Source organism: Drosophila melanogaster, chromosome 3R, assembly GCF_000001215.4.
Source record: "Drosophila melanogaster chromosome 3R".
In the NCBI taxonomy this organism is placed as follows: Eukaryota; Metazoa; Arthropoda; class Insecta; order Diptera; family Drosophilidae; genus Drosophila; species Drosophila melanogaster.
In genome coordinates this window covers 14609005-14626645 of record NT_033777.3, presented here as the reverse complement: position 1 = coordinate 14626645, position 17641 = coordinate 14609005, and the positions used below count along the sequence as shown (strand labels likewise).

The window sequence follows — 17641 nt, the reverse complement described above, 5'->3', positions numbered from 1 at the left end:
GATTAACCGCCCCAAGTCAAAATGCACATATGCATGATATTGAGTTCTCTATGTGATATCTTTTGATTTATTTAGTCCGTATATTGTGAAATTATAAAATATTTGCGTTCGGTTAAGTTTGCGTTGAATACTACTGATTAAGATTCAATTGGATCAAGTATTTTGAATGTAGTTAAGTTAACTCCATGGTTATTTATTATGTGGAGGTTAGAGGGCGTGCTTAACCGCCAAATCCGTAAAGGGTGCGTCCCTGGCGCTTGAGGGCATAGACCACGTCCATGGCGGTCACGGTCTTGCGCTTGGCGTGCTCGGTGTAGGTGACAGCGTCACGGATAACGTTCTCAAGGAATACCTGTGAATTTTCCGAGAAATTAATCAGTTTTTCACCACTTTCCCTTCGTTTCGCCAGAACGTACCTTTAGCACACCGCGAGTTTCCTCGTAAATCAAGCCAGAGATACGCTTAACACCGCCGCGACGAGCCAAACGGCGAATAGCAGGCTTGGTGATACCCTGGATGTTATCACGAAGCACCTTACGATGACGCTTGGCGCCCCCCTTTCCCAATCCTTTGCCTCCCTTTCCACGACCAGTCATTTCTCAGTTGCTTCGTAAAGTTGGCTGAAAAGAAGAGAAGACGCAATAAACTGTAAAGCGACGCCATGTTTGGTGAAAGGTAAACGTTCATTTGACAGGTGAAAACTGTTGTTAATAAGTCTGTTTTCATACAAAATAATGGTCTCCAATTATTTTTTTTATGTTTATGCACAAAAAAACTTTGTTGACCGATTCTTCTATTATTTACTTAAATTTCTCAGCAACAAAACTCACTTCAAGAAATCTCCAGAAAATTGCTTGTGAGCGTGACCAGATCTCGCACACCTCAAAATACCTTTCGCAAAATGCGCGTATCTAGTATTTCTATTGTCTCACTACCAGCCCTGGTCAGTTATCGCCTATCGGCCATCGCTATCGCCGCCCCGTTGCGACAAAAAAGATTTAATCGAACCGAAAGACGTGCTCGCACTAAAATCGCTTGAAAACAGGCCCGCAGACCTGCGAAAAACGAAAAAGTGCAGCGCGCATATACTTTTTCAACTGTGCCCCTCTAGCTTAAAATTAAGTCGCGGCGAAAAGTCGAGTAAAACCCGCGGAAATGCGCATGCAAACGGCGTGTGGCCAGCAAAATCGCTGCCAAGGCACCGCACACACACTCGGCCACCCACACATACACACTTAGTGCTGTACTCGAAAAGTGCGAAGACAACAGGAACTCTGTGCCAAAATAATATTAACAGTACCCAGTTATTCCATTCCACTGCACCTGTCCCCGAAACATCGAAATATTCGCGTTACGTATACGCAACGAGTGCTGTAAACAAGTTTGCACAGGCGATAACAATGTCCAAATACGATCTGCTTTATCTAACGGCGCAGCTAACGCTGGGTATGTATTGCACTGCGAGTGTGTGGGTGCATACTTATTGGCGCCTTAATTCCCAGTCGCTTTATTATGTACATATGTACATAATATTATATTTTGTCTCTGCCTTACGATTTTCCTCTGTAATGCAAGCCGACTTCGATTTATAACCATTCGTGCGTGTGATTTTTGATGATATGGGGTGCGTAATGCTATTACTTTATTAATATCACATGGCGCTTGAAAAGTTCATATATAGGGTGTATAGGCTTTGTGATAGCTTTGTCCTATTAACCAACACATCAGAACATCTTAAATTTTCAGAAATTAGGTATAACGAATGTAAATGCTAGGAATCAAATCTATTTGTGAAGTGAATAATGTATACACTAGATACTCTATTAAAGCACCAACAATTGTACTACACAAATGTAGTAAAATATCGTAAGAATTGTTGACAGTGGGTACTACGAATTCATATGTTGAGCGCCAAACGCATACTCGGTATAAATCGATCGGATACCTAATTCCCAATCTTAATCCATGTGTGTGTGCGCTGAGCATTTCTTTGAATGGATTTTGCTGCATTAGGAACTTGTTGTATGGCAGGTTCTGGTTTCTCCCACCCTTTTGCTCCACCGGCCTCCCTCTCTTTCGCTCGCCATAGCCCTCTCTCTTTCTGTGGCGCAGTGCGCTCTCTTCCCTGTTGCTGCTGTTGTTGTTGTTGTTTCTGCTGCTGCTGTTTCCTTTTTCCGCACAAGCGCCACTTTAAACCCATCCCTTTCTGTGTGCATAATGTGCCTGCTTATGTATCTACTTTACTATAAAGCATGCACGCTTACGAACACACACATACATGGCCAGCGATCCGATTACCTAAAGGACAGTGGGACGAAAAGTGTTTCAAAGGATTGAAAACAGTTTGCTTAGCCAATGGTCAAGAAATATCAATCAATATATCGCAGGCTCGTTGCAATAAACGTTTTCAAAATTAAATTTTTTGTATTTACACATTTAAAAAGTGAATTATCATTTTAATTTTTATCAACAAAAATTTCGGTATTTGGATGAGGATCCCAGATTAAATCGAATTAAAGAATGTAAATAGATTTTCAAGAAACCTTACTGCAGGCCCACTGTGCACTGCATATCCGTGCATTGGGGCCATGCCCACTCAAAGGCTGGTGTGTGGCCAGTGGGGCTAATTCCGTGCCCAAATGGGGTGGCTTTCAATGGCAGAGGCCCCAGCTTAGGACGCTACTCCTGCTACTTCTGGGCATGCGATATGTGTACAAAGGATAGCGCCCACAAAGAGCTCGCTGAGCGCCCTCCCTTTCAGTCTTATTCCCCAAATAGGCTCGACTTTATTTGCCCACCCTTTGAGCACTTCCAACCGATAATTCCATTAACTTTGATCTTTAACTACGTTTTAACTTTTTGAAAGTCTTTACTCATGTTTTAGGACTGCTCAAATATATACTTTAAATATAGATCAGTGCTAATCTAAAACTAGAAAGATTATTAATCTATTTTCCCATTGTCTTCATTTAGTCTGCTGTCTGATTGGAATCCATGGATCTATTTTGCCCGGAAGTCATGGGATCATAGAATGCGAGCACTTCGACGAGAAGATGTGCAACACAACGCAGCAATGTGAAACACGGATAGAGCACTGTAAGATGGAGGCGGATAAGTTTCCCAGCTGCTATGTCCTTTGGTCGGTCAACGAGACAACGGGTGAGCCGTGCAGAAGTTGACGTTGTTTCAGGCATACTGATTAATTTTAATTTTTCCGTTCCCATAGGCATCCTGCGCATCAAGATGAAGGGCTGCTTCACGGACATGCACGAATGCAATCAGACGGAGTGCGTGACCAGTGCAGAGCCACGGCAGGGAAACATTCACTTCTGCTGCTGCAAGGGATCGCGGTGCAATTCCAACCAGAAATATATTAAAAGCACCACGGAGGCAACCACACAAGGTGGGTTCGGATCCGGTTTCGGATTCAGATTCGGTTTAACGTTTGCTGCTACTGGGGTTTTGTCTTTGGAGTGTTTACCCCAATTTTGTTATTTTTCCGTTTGCATATATTTTTTGTTTGTTTTTGTTATTTCGTTTTTTTTTTTTTTTTTTGTATTTTTACTGCATCTTCAAGTTGCAAAAAGAGGGCGTAGGCTTCGCCTACAAAATACCACTCCTCGCATCCGAGGCAGCGTTTTTCGTGTTAACGAACTCTTGACGCGAAGTGGCGCCCGCTCCCCCATCATTTTCTACATCCCCAGCCTCCAGCAACCCCTTTTCGGAGCCGCATGTGTTGCAATTTCTGCCCTCCTGTGCACGTTCGCTGGTTCGTTTTTATTTTTATAGTAAGGTACTTCTTTAGCGATCGGGTATAATGCGTTCGCTTTAAAGGATGCAACTGAAAGAGGTAGTTATTTGGTATAAATCCAATTTATTTCACTCCGATTATGAAGGCTTAATAGGATTAGACTCTACCTATTTTGAATGATACTTAATTGGCTTGCAGCCTTAACCCACAACGAGGAGAGTATCTGTTATCTAATACCAGGTATACAAGTGTCGAGTGACTTCATTCTAGCATCCTTTCTTGTTTTTATTTTTGGGGTGTTGCTGCTGCCTTTGACTTCGAAGCCCTGTGCTGCCAGGGCGTCTTTTGTGCCCTGCTCTTTGTTGTTTTGTTCTTGGGCCTAGCTCGCTTTTATCTCGAAACAAAATGAGGGGAAAAAGAGATGCGAAATTGGGGGCGAACTTTCGTTTTTTAGTTTTCGTTTTGCCTTTCATAGCAACCCCAGCAGCTGCAGGTGCATGCCGCCACTCGAGATGTTGTTCACCTGTGGCAAGGCAGCGTTTAAAGCCCTCTTTAATGTTCGTTCCCGTGTGTGTCCTTGTATCGTTGCAGTGCCCAAGGAGAAGACGCAGGACGGCAGCAATTTGATATACATCTACATTGGCACCTCCGTTTTCAGCGTGCTCATGGTCATTGTTGGCATGGGCCTTCTTCTCTACCGACGCCGCAAGCAGGCGCACTTTAACGAGATACCCACGGTACGTACATATCCTTGTGATGTTGCCGCAAATATATAATTTTAATTATGCAAAATTAAACCCTTTAGCACGAGGCTGAGATAACAAACTCATCGCCATTGCTCAGCAACCGTCCCATTCAGCTGCTGGAACAGAAGGCCAGTGGTAGATTCGGTGATGTGTGGCAAGCCAAGCTCAACAATCAGGATGTGGCCGTCAAGATCTTTCGCATGCAGGAAAAAGAATCGTGGACCACGGAGCACGATATCTACAAGCTGCCGCGCATGCGCCATCCGAACATCCTCGAATTCCTGGGCGTTGAGAAGCACATGGACAAGCCGGAATATTGGCTGATATCCACCTACCAGCATAACGGATCACTATGCGACTACCTCAAATCGCACACGATCTCATGGCCAGAGTTGTGCCGCATCGCTGAGTCCATGGCCAATGGACTGGCACATCTGCACGAGGAGATCCCGGCATCAAAGACCGATGGGCTAAAACCATCGATAGCTCACCGAGACTTCAAGTCTAAGAACGTACTGCTTAAGAGCGATCTGACGGCCTGTATAGCTGACTTTGGTTTGGCCATGATATTCCAGCCAGGCAAGCCCTGCGGCGATACACACGGTCAAGTAGGCACTCGACGTTACATGGCCCCAGAGGTGCTTGAGGGTGCCATCAATTTCAATAGAGACGCTTTCTTACGCATAGACGTCTACGCATGCGGCCTAGTCCTCTGGGAAATGGTGTCACGGTGTGACTTTGCCGGACCCGTCGGTGAGTTCCAGCTGCCTTTTGAGGCCGAGCTGGGCCTGAGGCCGTCGCTGGACGAAGTTCAGGAGAGTGTGGTAATGAAGAAGCTGCGCCCTCGTTTGCTCAACTCCTGGCGCGCCCATCCGGTGAGTGTGACTTCTGATAATGCTTTTAGTCAATGAAAATAACTTGTAACTTTTTTACAGGGACTTAATGTATTCTGCGACACAATGGAGGAGTGCTGGGATCACGACGCTGAGGCTCGTCTTAGCTCTTCGTGTGTGATGGAACGCTTTGCGCAGCTAAACAAGTATCCCTCAACCCAGTTGCTAATCAAGAACCACACCAACATTGACGACGCCAAGGAATCTACGAATTGCTTATAGAAGCGGTACTAAGCCACAGACCAGCCAGCGGATCTGTGGCTCTGCAAAAAAATCAGTTGAAGCTTTTTGCTTCGTAGTGGATAGTTGATCGTCGAGGTCGTAAGACGTTTCGTTTTTAGTTTAATAGTTTGTAGTACCATTATAAGCAGCTATAGAATGGGTTGATTTATACGAAAGAAGTCGTGTAAGATGTAACTTTTCCTAAGGGAAAAGCCAAAAGCTTAACATGCCAACGATTCTTTGTTATTATTTTCTTTAAATTATAAATCGACTCATTCGATGTTAACCCGAGTTCTTAAATCTGTTGGAAATGAGTGGAAACGTACACTAAGCAACTTTGAACAAAGAGCATTAGCTATGTCCAGAGACGTGGTAGTTGCTAATCCGACATTGACTTCATTGACTGATAACCATATATAGTTCTATATAAATCATACATATAACGTACAATTTGTTTTGCCCTCTGGCAGTAGCCTGTGTGCATATGTAAACTGTTGAAAATTATCGTCAAGCCTTTTAAAGTATAATTTTATTTGTACGTTATCGAATGTCTTCATATAGTAGTAGTTTTATATTTAAAGTTATTTTCAAAATAGATTTAACAATTTTAGTTTACTTTTTAGTTGTAACGTTTTTATTTCGCGCTCAAACGTGCATGCGTTTTAATGTTGTATTTTAAATAAAAATACTTTAAACTCCATCCTAACCATCTGATTTTTTATTATTTTGTCTGTTTTATATTTCTGCTTTTGATTTTTATTTTTTTATTTCCAAAACGTAGTGCCAATGACCCTCAGAAATCGCGTAAGCATAATAAATGTGTAATTATGTAATTGTATTCTAATTCTACTGGACAGTACAAGCAACACCTGAAGTTTTCAAAGGAAAGTTTCTTTTTAACAAGAATCTAACTTAAGCGCATATACATAAATTATAAAATATAAACTATACTCTTTATATATACACACAACACATACACGCATAGGCATACGGAACACACGCAGTCTAGCAGGTTTATATGAAGCACACGCTGCGACTCATCGTCAGCATAAAATCTAAACAAAAAAAAAATCAAAGTTAATATTCAACCCAAGAGGTATGCACACACTGTAAGAAATTAGAGCTAAACACAATGAGTAAGTATGTTAAACATTGTTAAACGGATAGTATGTCTTATAATGTTAGCCAAACAAGGTGTATGTCGAGCTATAGTTATTTAAGCTATAGTTTAATTAAGAGAGTCTTGGCGGAATGTATTATCTTTCGGGTTATTTGAAACTTTTTTGCGCAGCATCAGTTCTTATCAATGGCTAAGCATCTGAAATACTTCTGGATTATCAGTTAAGATATCAACTAAACACGATACACAACACAGAACAAAACGAAACAAACAAAGCTTCATTACCTGATTTTTTTGAGCAACTTACAACAAAAATAGTTTATTACGCAAACAAACAAAAACCAAACGACATAATCTTAATAATAGAACGAATTTTGTTATGCTGTATTTAATTTGTATATTTTCCATTGGTGCTGAAACATCATTACGACGAACATAATGATAATGAAGATAATAAGAAACGAATTCAAAAACAACCAGTATTTAAAGAGCGAAGGAATAAACAATTAATATTTAATCATAGTAGTTTGTTACATATCAGATTGCTAAATGGGATAGAGGAAGATAATATAAATCGATCATTTCAAAAAGATTTGCAGAGAAATTTTTATAGCATTATACAAGGCAATAACAAGCCAACAGCAATTTTGGTATATTTTTTAATGCATTTCATAAGTAAAACCAAAACGAGTTTATAAACAGTAAATTCATAAGAAAATCTTTTTAAAACACCCCATTTTCGAATATCATCAGCAAAGTTTTATAAAAACCAATATGCGAAAAACATATACGAGATGATAGCAAGTCGTGTTAAGAAGTTTACGATTAAAAAACGATCTTTGATAATAACGGATTTAAAATAAAAATGCAACTGTTTAATAAACAATTCATCACCGGTTTTTCCTTAATAAAAATCGACTCTATTCCAGCTTTCTTGCCACTTTTATTACAATTGTCTTCCGTAAACATTCAGACCTTCTGGATTATATAATTCAACAATACAGATAGGAAAACTTAGCCAAGAGCTACACATATCAGATACAAATATTTATATGAATAATATTAAATATACGGTTTATTACTGGGGGAGTTTTTAGAGTTATGTCCCTGATTAACTTATACAACGAAATCGAACGAATATATAGACTCTAGTACAGGCTTAATTGATACAAAATATATATATTTACAATCTTCTACGTAGTTTGTGACATTGGACCATTTCAGTTGTAGTTCTACGATCGTTCGTTCCATCCTCCGTCTGTTTTATAGACATATCAGACTTATCCTTGGCTTCGTAACTCTCATTCTTCTATATCCTGGGGAAAAAATCGATCTCTATCAAATGCAAAAATGTAAAGCATTCCAAGTCCTGTGCGTTCTGAATGGGTGTCTTACTAAAATATATACTTGTAAATCTATGTAAATCTATATTGATTCGGTTTCGCATTCCGTGTGTGTGTATAATCACCTAATCCTTAGCCATTCTCAGCTTACTGTATCGAGTATATCTTTATTGGGTTCTAGGCTTAACATGTACAATATATAATAGTATAAATAGGTATTAATGTATATATAAGTACTTATTGAGTTTGTACGATATGTTTGTCCTAGGGAGAAAACTTTGCAAGTGAAGATACAAGATACGAGATACGAGAGTATGCAGTTAGGGACGGTTTCTAGGTTCGTAAAGCGATCGCACTAGTGGAAAAACTAGCCGGGCAAAGGGTGGAGTGTGTTTATATAAATAGTTATACAAGAATATATAGATGCCCCTGTGCAGCGGGCAAGAAATCAAACATCATTCTGTAAGCAAATCGTCAGCACTATCCACACCAAAAGAATTTCTGCACAGTTTTGGGATTGAGTATATACGAGTATACACATATATGGTTTTAGTAGGTCTCATCTGACCCACCACCGGATACGCCGCACTTAGAGCGCAGGATGGCCGCCAGGCGTTGGGTGAGCGGTTCTGTCGGGGATTCTGAGTCGCTGCAGGAGGCGGAGGGTACTTTGTTGCCTGAAATGAAGGAATTAAAGAGGTCAATGTACGGAAATACTGATTAATCACACATATACCATTGCTCACGTCCAGGTCAGCTGCGGTGTTCTCCTTTAGGCCAAAGTTAAGGCTTACGGGCACGATATCGTCCTCCTCCTCCAGGAGCAAACTGGAGTAGGAATGTGTGGTGTTGTCGCTGCGTCCACCACCGCCGCTCGATGAATTCCTCGAGGATCCAGAATCGTTGTGGGAATGGGAGTGCGAGTGGGTATGGGAATGGTGTACGTGAACTGCTAGAGCAGCTGGATCCTGACCTGCATCGTCGATGGGCAAATCGAAGTCATCGCCACTGCTGCTGCTCTCCTCCTCGCCATCCATCACATCCACGTTGTCAATCTCATCATCGCCCCATCCATTATCCTCCTCCTCGGAACAATTGTTGCTGCTCTCGCTGCCATCGCCATCCGCATCAGCATCCCCATCCTCGTCAGCATCTCCTGCCTCATCCCCGTCCACGTCAGCCTCCACATCCGATGCATGCAGATCCAGAGCCAAGTCGGGCGATGAAGATTTATTGTAGTTCTCATCGCTGTCGCTGGATGTGGCCACTGGGGCAACGAGATAAGTATTAATTGACTGACCACACTGTTCATCTGCCCACCTACCTGCCCGCAACTTGTCCAGGATGAGGGGATAGAACTCTTTGGCCGTGGCGTTGTCGGGCTCGTATTGCAGGACTGCATCGGTGCGTATAAAAATATAAATTATAAATTAAAGAAATTATTACATTAAAGTCCCAAAAAAAGCGATTTCTCTGTCATATTCGAACAAAAAAAAGTTGTAATTGCAACTCTCGGAAGCATGGTGACATACTTTGGAAGCTGATTTTGTATTCTACTCACTCAATTTGCAATATTTCAATGCCTTTTTGTAGTCCTTTAGCATCACGGCGGACAGGAACTGCAGGAGAATCGAGAAACGCACAATATAATACGCTGCATTGCACAATACACGTTTAAGGGAATGCCAACAAATCCTTTTGAAATTCTCATAACATCTCAACAACAAAGGCTTATATATGTATCTACACCCCCTTCCATCTCGATCTACTGGCCCACATAGTGGGTAGGACAAAAAAGTTGACTCTGCTGAAAGTTGAATGCGCTCGAAAGCAATTTATTAGCAATCAATAAGCTGGCCAAGTGCGCTCGGTGCCGTAATCCTTCCGAAAGGACTTTAACTTAAATCCGCAATCTCCGCTGGCAGCACAGCAATTTGCATTTGCATAAGTTCCCCTCAAGGATCCTCGTCGTTTTTGGTGTCGAGCAACAAAGGGTAACTGTGCCACGCTGGGATAAGGATAATGAGTGAAATCTAATGGATTTTTTGTAGGCAAACGAAACAGTTGGGCAAACATAAGCTTATATAAGCTTATGGTTTTGTAAATACAACTTTGACATGCTATAGAAGGCTCAAAATGTTGTTTTTAATACTTCAAAAGCTTTTTACTCCTTTCCAAATCCCTATTATCTTTCATCTTAAACACTTCCACTGACCATCCATTTAATTGATAAGCTGGAATTGCTGCCACCTTTAAATATGTATAAACCCTTAAAAATTCACTCGGGCGGAAGTTGAAACTAAAACTTTGGCTGTTTGCACTGAAGCTTTAGCTGGCTAACTTGGTGGCAAGTTTAGAAGGACTTGGTGAACCTAAAATGTTTTTACCTCGGCTAGAAACTCAGTGGGCGCGGATACGCTCTCGTCGGCATCTGTGTACTCGGACAGGCTTTGGCTGAGGTCCTCGCTGGATGCGGAAGTGGGCAGACCGGAAGCGGAAGCTGCGGCTGCGGCAGCAGCTCCGTTCATTATGTTTATGTTGTTAGCTGTGGCCATCAGGGCTGCACCTGCTGCAGTTGCTGTTCCTGTTGTGGTGGAGGTGGTAGCAGGAGCACCTGACCCGTTTAGGCCATTATCGTTGTCCATGTGGCCATTGCTGCTGTTGGGCCTAACCGCATAGACGCCATTGCCATTCGACTTGTCCATGTAGAGGAGCTGGAAAAAGTGATTTCAATTCATGCCCCTAGGTACTCAGCTCTCTGCGATATACTCACGTTTGACATGATCTCCGATAGAAATTTGAAAATTGTGCTATCTTCAATTTAGCATTTTCATTGCCTTGTCTGAAATGGCAATTAGAAGAAGTGAATAAATTTGAATTGCAATTGATCTAGATTGTAAGTGACTGCAGTGCAGCAACGCTATCGATTTCGATGCTTATCCGTAATTGGATTGCCCTACCTTCGACCTTCAGTTTCTAGGCAAGTTGGTAAGAAAAAAGCAGGCAACAAAGAGCGTTGAAAATTCGTTAAATGTCAAATGCTAATTTCACTTCCCGTGGATGAGCGCAGACATTCGCCAGCCAGCTAACCGTAAAGATAAATTTAGCCCAAGTGCACTGTATGAAAATTTGATACTACAATATATGTAAAATATGAACTCTAGCTCTTATTGTTTTAATGAGGCTTAATTTATGGGATTAAGGTTGAAAATTATGTATTCATTTTAGATTTATTTTAGTAAACATGAAAAAAGCCTCTCTCTCCCCAATAGCAGATTCTTTACACTTTACTAAATAATTTATGAATTTCGTTGTAAAATTCAAATTTGTTTTTATATACCCAAGTAATTTTAACTAAGGCAATTAAACGTATTTTCCTGCAGTGAACTTTTTACACAAGAAGCGAAATTCAATGAAGCGGCTGATAGAGGTTTTGGGGGAATATTGCCGGCGGCTTCTCTTTTTGGCCAACTAGTTGAATAGGCCAACTCGACACGCGAACATACGAGTATTCGCCGGCTGCGAAAGCCAAGTGCGAAGAGGGCAAATGAGCGAAATTGTTGGCGTTCTTCCTTGCAAACGGGCCTTTAATTGGCGAACGACATGCACCACGCCTCGAGGTATGCAATGAATTTTTCGGTTATTTATGCAGCATTTGCAGACAGCCATCGAAGTGCAAGTGTGTGTGCGTGAGTATTACTGTGTGCATGTGTATGTGCGTGTGTTTCGGCTGTCTGCTCCTTTCAATAATTGAAAGCGCTCGCAGTCAAGGACTCGAGGGTCGTCACTAAAAACAATACATTTGTTTTAATGCCCGGCTGTCGAATGATTTACTTATGAGGCTCTGGTTTCTGAAGTGCACGGGAAAAATAATGAATTACAAATTAATAAAAAATATAATAATTAGATTACCAAAAAAAAAGAACATCCTTGATAGTTAGAAAAAATCAAAATGCTTTGTTATGATATATATTGTATGCTCGTATATATGACGAATTGATTTTCAATCGTAAGCGTTTTTTTTGTGTGTACTTTCCTTTTGGCTGTAAAATCAATACCCGTAATTGAAATAATAATAACCATCTTGCAACGTGCTGTAGCCAAAACCAAACGGGCATGGCTTTCGCTGCTCACTGCTTGTTTACTGCTCCAAATGGCCCTTAATTGTATTTTATACCCAATGCATTGAATCCTAATTGCTGGCTCATGTCACCCGTCTCTGTCGCCCGGTGACGTGCTTTCTCTTTCTGTCTCTGCAAACAACACGTCAGTCAGTCAGTCTGCGATTTGTTTACTTGTCGGTTGATCCTTTCTGGCATTTCCAAATGTCAGACATGTCTGGCTCATCCTGTCACGCAAACTCAATCGCAGGACTGCAGCCATATTCCCAATCCTACGAGTATATCTGTATATATTTTTTTTTTGCTAATTTTCAGCCCAGACTTTTACAAGGTTGCGAAAAAGGACATGTTGCTCGTTGGGGGAACTGTTTTGGAAAAAAGCTTTTAAAAGTACTTTGCGACTACTCACCATGTGCCACAATTCTCATGACAGCTTTAGATTTCCTCTTTTACAAAAAACCCTTTACTTTTCCGCTCTTAAGCACTAACTTATTCAGTGGAGCTCAATTAACACGAGTGGAAAAACTAATTTCAAAACAAGTTTTCTTCTGAGTAATTCAACGTTTCGAAACTTCCTAAAGCTGTTATAAACTAAAGTTTCGCTTTTGTCAGTTTCGAGATTTCAAACCAACTAAAGAAACAAGGAAACAGTACTAGAATAGTTAAATTCTGATGGGAAGAGTGTTTATTTTCATATATACTTATTAACGTATTATTTTCCATGCGTTAATATAAAAATTGCGATTATTTTAACCTTCAAAAGCAGACAATTTGGTACGTAATTTATCGACAACTATAAATTATTGTCATTATGCTATCAACAAATTATAGCTTTTATGATAGTTTAATTAGTTTTTCGCAAGCCGCAATTTATGTGATTTTAAGAGCAGTTGCCAATTTGTCGGTATTTTCAATGACGTGGTAAGGAATTGAATAGGAAAACTTTGTCTATGATGAGACCACAAACAGGTGCTGGCTACGTACTCAAATCATTTTCATTTGCATAATTAAAATGTCTGCGGGCAAATTGAATTTCCATCCAAGAGTTGGCCGTACCTGAATTTAAACGGCAACCAACCCCGTTTTGTTTGAGCCAAATCTAGAGTCGGCGAACCGGAAAGTTATGTATGTACGTGAGCCACTTGTGCCACATAGTGAGCGTATGTATGTTGCAAATGCGTCATGGGGTCAGATGGCGGCCACAGTGCAGTAAAATTGCATAAAAAGCCATTGCCGTTACTGCAATTCGGTTGTCCAGTTTGAAAATGCGCCGAATAATTTATAACAAACACTTAAATGGGTTGACTGCGATACCAATCCCCAGCTAGGCCCATACGAATGTTTGCCAAATTGCCGGCCTGTTGGGGCTTATTTGAGCCAAAACAACATGCAATATGTAGTCGAAGTTCCATCGCCTGCCAACAACTAACTAACTGGCCAACCAAAGGAGCTGACACTACCGAATCCAAGGTCCTTGCCATTGGCCAATCACAACACAAGCCGTTAATGAGTTTTCCGCTTAATACATTTTTTAGCCGGCAAATAGTGCAAGCAAACCCATCTGGTCAGGCCAATAAATGCAGAGTAAAAAACTGTATGGGTAAAGCTTGGTATCAGCACATTTGCATACCTTTGCATATACTTTTTAATTATCTTAATAAACCTTCATATTTGATATCTATTTATATTTACAGGCCTTATGTTTAAACAAGGCATATCAAATTATAAATTGCTAATTTTTTGTTTAATACTCCTGTTTAAAGTAACCCTCTTCCAAAAGTATGGTTATTATTTAAAGCTCACGAATGTGCTACTTTAAAAACCTCAAAAACCTGAAGAATAAAGTTTGTTTTTCGTTCTGTGGTGTCGCCTGGCAAAATGTTGTCAATAAAAGGCGAATTTATGATAGAGTATAAATATGCTCATGGGACAGCACAGTCAAACGACTTAGCAAACTGCAATAACAATTCTTTGTAAATATTTTCTTCCTTTGGCTGAAAGCGTCCAGTCCTTGAAAGGACGTGGGCCAAATTGCATGATTATAATGATCGTCCCAAAAACGTTGTTATCGCTATTGCTGCTGTTGCAATTACGTTTGCGGCTCTTTGAGCGGCTGCCAAGCGTTGGCCATTTAACTGTCTTTTTTATTCGTTGCCCAAATATTATGGTAACAGTACCTTATGGTAAAGTACCTTTCCTATGCTTTTGACTGCTAACTACATAGTCATCGCAACTTTTGCTCTTCCAATCAATGTAAAGTGGCTTGTGTAAGCTTTGGTGACCTTTTATGCTTATTTTCTAAGCCCAGCAGAAATTGGCTTTAGAATTTCAAAGGAATCTGAAAATATGAGGAATGGATGTCGAAAAAATTCAATAAACTTTGACTAGTACTCTCATAAAATGACGGTCGATTGAATTGACAACCCATAACATTAAATATGCCAAAACTTTCCAAACTTTCGTAGGAAACTTGTATTAGAAAACTAAAAGTACTTTAATATTCGCCAGGGAAATCTTGTAGATGGCTAAAATTTCAAGTATCTACTTTAATGGAAACAAATACAACCCCATTTCAAGCCACGTCGTTTGGTTGCGAAGCTTCTCTCATATTTTATCGCTCCTTAGGTATTATAATATGGCAAAGAAAAAGTTTCTGTAGACCGAAAAACTTGTCTATAGAAAGTTTAATTTGCTGCCACCCGCCAACAAAACGCCCAAGGACGGACATTTGGGCGGTTCGCTGTGGTCATTGGCTTTGTATGAATTACAATCGATACTTGGCGGATGGGGGATGGTTATCTATTCGTCTGTGTCTAAACCGAATATGGTTTAGATCGCCACCGAAGCGGCAAATAAGCAATTATGCTGTGTGTAACATTTCCCATACGCAGCATAACTTTGAGTGGCAGCCGTACGCGGCGTATGCGCAATATTTTCCAGTTGCCTGTGGCTTTGCCATAACAATGCGGCTTTTCTCTGAAATTGTTCGCATTGTATTGCAAGGGTTTTTGTTTGTCGGTTCTGCATTATACCTAAACAGGAATTTATATATGCGAGCTACACATACACACTCTGTCTTTCAGATGCTTTCTAGCCTCCACTCGGCAGCCTGTCTTGTGCCATTCATTCATTCATTCACTCATACAGTGAGTCTCTTTTTCACCGACTCACGGCGCAAAAGTCACCCAAGTGGTAATTAAAATTATAGCAACAATGCGACGTCTTCTTGGCCAAGAAGATGATGAAGAGGATGAAAAAGCCGCTGGCTGACACAGAAAGCGAAGCCGAAACGCTGTCGTTTGCTAGTGTTTGTACAGGCACACACGCTAACAAGTTGCGGCTGCTTACATATTTGCTAGGAAAAGGACACACAAGACATACACAGCCCAGCTTTGACTTCTTGAAATATTTATGAGTGCCCGCCAACTCGACCCAAAGACGCTGGTGACAAGCCAAGAAGAGCCCGAAACAAAAAACCAGTGAAGTGATTGTCACAAACCCGGAAAATACTATATGCACTAAGTCACCAGTCTGCAGAGTTTGGCGCTTTAAGTGTTGCAAAAATTATTTTTCACTTTTAGACTTTTTGTTTATTGATATTAAACTGCAATATATGCGTTCATCACACTTCAATTTTAAATGTATTTTTCAAAATTAAAGTAATAAGAGAATGCACATATAATGTTCTATATTTTCAATTGGCAATAAAGGGGATATATTTTGTTGTTTCAATTTTGCACTCAACAAAAAAATAACCCCAAGGGTTATCCTTCTTATGGGGCAAAAATAATAGATGCCTATCTATCTATATAATTTTTATCAAATGGCAAGATTTCTACGTACTTAAGCCTATTACTTTTGTAAAACAAGATTAAATTGTTTAAGAAAGTAGTTCTAAAATGTGAATTCTTGTATATTTCTAGACAGTGAAACTGGAAGCTAACTAAGCAACATAAAATAATTAGACAACAACATCGTTCCATTATTTTCGGCCATAGGGCATTTCCTTTTGCCAGCATCTACATTTTACAAATATGTCGCATGAAAACCCAAGGGGTTAAGCTCCGCATTTCGAGGTGAAAATTTACATGGGCCTCGAGATGATCGTTTAGCACATCATTAAAAATGTGTTGCTGTGCAGAAAGTTTCGAGTGCTCAGCACTCTGGGGTGGCAACCGCTCTCGAGTGGCAGAAATAAATAATTAAAATATACAAAAATGCCGACCAGAAGAGCACACAATTCCCGCCAAGGACGAAGGTTAATGCGTGGATTCGTGGCGGTGATGTGGGTTGAAATCTGGCATCAGTTTCACTGGCCTGCTGACAGGGCAACTTCACCTACCTTCAATTATTTACGGTGTGCGGTGTTCCGTCCACCTGCTTAATGCATTTGCAGCCTCTCGGAATTTTCCCAGCTGTGGAAGCAGCAAGTCCCAGGATTAATTAGTACTGAGTCCCAGGACTTTCAGCGAATCAAAGATTCTGCGGCGTGGGTATAATGTAATTAACGTGTGTTTTCCTTGGCTTCTACGCAGTTGAAGCTGCAAAAATGGTTGCAAGTGTTTTCTTTGCATAAACTTACACACACAAAACACGTCCTTCGATTTTGGTTCACTGGTTACGCGCTAACATTCACAATTTTCAGATGCACGATTGTTTTTTATGCAAGTAAACGACAAACAGTATGTTTTACTTTTTAAATAATTTGTTGCAGCGGAAAATGGAAACGTTTTTCTCTGTGGCCAAAGAAAATTTGTTCCGCTTTTTTGCGTCGCAGTTTCGCTTAATTAACAAAGTCGACGACTGAACGAAATGTCCTTTTTATACACACTTGTTCGCTTTTACCTTGCTCAAGTAAAAGCTTTCGGCTCTCTCCCGCTCTCTTTTGCCAGCTTTCTCTCTCTCAACGCGCTTTGCTCTCACTTTTTTGAATACCCTGTATGCAGTGAGGGGTATGATGAAGTACTTTTCAGCTAATTTTTAATGAAATGGTTTTTTGGAGAGTTTTGTTTTCTCAGTAATGACCATACGTTCCTATAAATATATATACTTTAGATAATACATTGTATTTTTCTGTGTTTTAATACAGAATTATACAATGAAACAAGCCACTGATTGTTGCAACCCCATTTTTTATAACTAATTAGTTATTCATTTATTATGTATTAAATTATTTCAAAATTAAATGTTAGCATCTTTGTAAGTTTAATGGTATTTTGAATATTGTAAACCTTTCATATAAAAGCTCTGCTCTTACAAAGCTCTTTCTCTCTCGCTCTCTCTGTAACTCTATCGCTGTGTTACAGCAGAGAAACAAAACAAACAACAGAGCGGAGCGGATACGGAAATGGTGCAGGCCAAAGACTGATGGCCGACTGATTGTGGCCATGTTGTCTGCCCTCCGTCTCTGTGTGTGTGTGTTTTTGTGAAGGTATAGATTTATCA

At 40.4% G+C, this 17641-nt stretch overlaps 3 protein-coding genes across 10 annotated transcripts; 1 reads left to right on the top strand and 2 right to left on the bottom strand.

Moving 5' to 3' along the window:
• Nucleotides 1-31: 31 nt before the first annotated feature.
• On the bottom strand, nucleotides 32-891 carry His4r (Histone H4 replacement). Of its 4 annotated transcripts, none has more exons than NM_001275647.1 (3): nucleotides 831-858; nucleotides 417-620; nucleotides 32-352 (listed from the first exon to the last, which is right to left on the bottom strand). In NM_001275647.1, the coding sequence occupies exons 2-3, from the start codon at nucleotides 594-596 to the stop codon at nucleotides 221-223; spliced, it is 312 nt and encodes a 103-aa protein (NP_001262576.1). In that variant the 5' UTR covers nucleotides 597-620; nucleotides 831-858; the 3' UTR covers nucleotides 32-220. The 4 variants fall into 4 exon arrangements, with proteins under 4 accessions (NP_001262576.1, NP_731927.1, NP_731928.1 ...); NM_169592.3 differs by having other exon boundaries at nucleotides 42-352; nucleotides 831-891; NM_169593.3 differs by having other exon boundaries at nucleotides 42-352; nucleotides 729-858.
• Nucleotides 892-942: 51 nt separating this feature from the next.
• put (punt) lies at nucleotides 943-7616 on the top strand. 3 transcript variants are annotated; one of them, NM_169591.3, is made up of 6 exons: nucleotides 943-1446; nucleotides 2974-3159; nucleotides 3227-3403; nucleotides 4343-4488; nucleotides 4557-5372; nucleotides 5433-6316. In NM_169591.3, exons 1-6 carry the CDS (start codon nucleotides 1401-1403, stop codon nucleotides 5610-5612), a joined length of 1551 nt encoding a protein of 516 aa, NP_731926.1. In that variant the 5' UTR covers nucleotides 943-1400; the 3' UTR covers nucleotides 5613-6316. The 3 variants fall into 2 exon arrangements, with proteins under 3 accessions (NP_001262574.1, NP_731926.1, NP_001262575.1); NM_001275645.1 differs by having other exon boundaries at nucleotides 5433-7616.
• A 42-nt stretch (nucleotides 7617-7658) lies between these two features.
• Nucleotides 7659-17004, bottom strand: CG14853 (uncharacterized protein). Of its 3 annotated transcripts, NM_001275644.1 has the most exons (8): nucleotides 16779-17004; nucleotides 16539-16678; nucleotides 10849-10917; nucleotides 10463-10789; nucleotides 9637-9694; nucleotides 9400-9471; nucleotides 8812-9342; nucleotides 8225-8752 (listed from the first exon to the last, which is right to left on the bottom strand). In NM_001275644.1, exons 3-8 carry the CDS (start codon nucleotides 10855-10857, stop codon nucleotides 8625-8627), a joined length of 1125 nt encoding a protein of 374 aa, NP_001262573.1. In that variant the 5' UTR covers nucleotides 10858-10917; nucleotides 16539-16678; nucleotides 16779-17004; the 3' UTR covers nucleotides 8225-8624. The 3 variants fall into 3 exon arrangements, with proteins under 3 accessions (NP_650376.1, NP_001262573.1, NP_731925.1); NM_142119.3 differs by having other exon boundaries at nucleotides 7659-8752; nucleotides 16539-17004; NM_169590.2 differs by lacking the exons at nucleotides 16539-16678; nucleotides 16779-17004 and adding an exon at nucleotides 12606-12833.
• Between the last annotated feature and the right edge of the window lie 637 nt (nucleotides 17005-17641).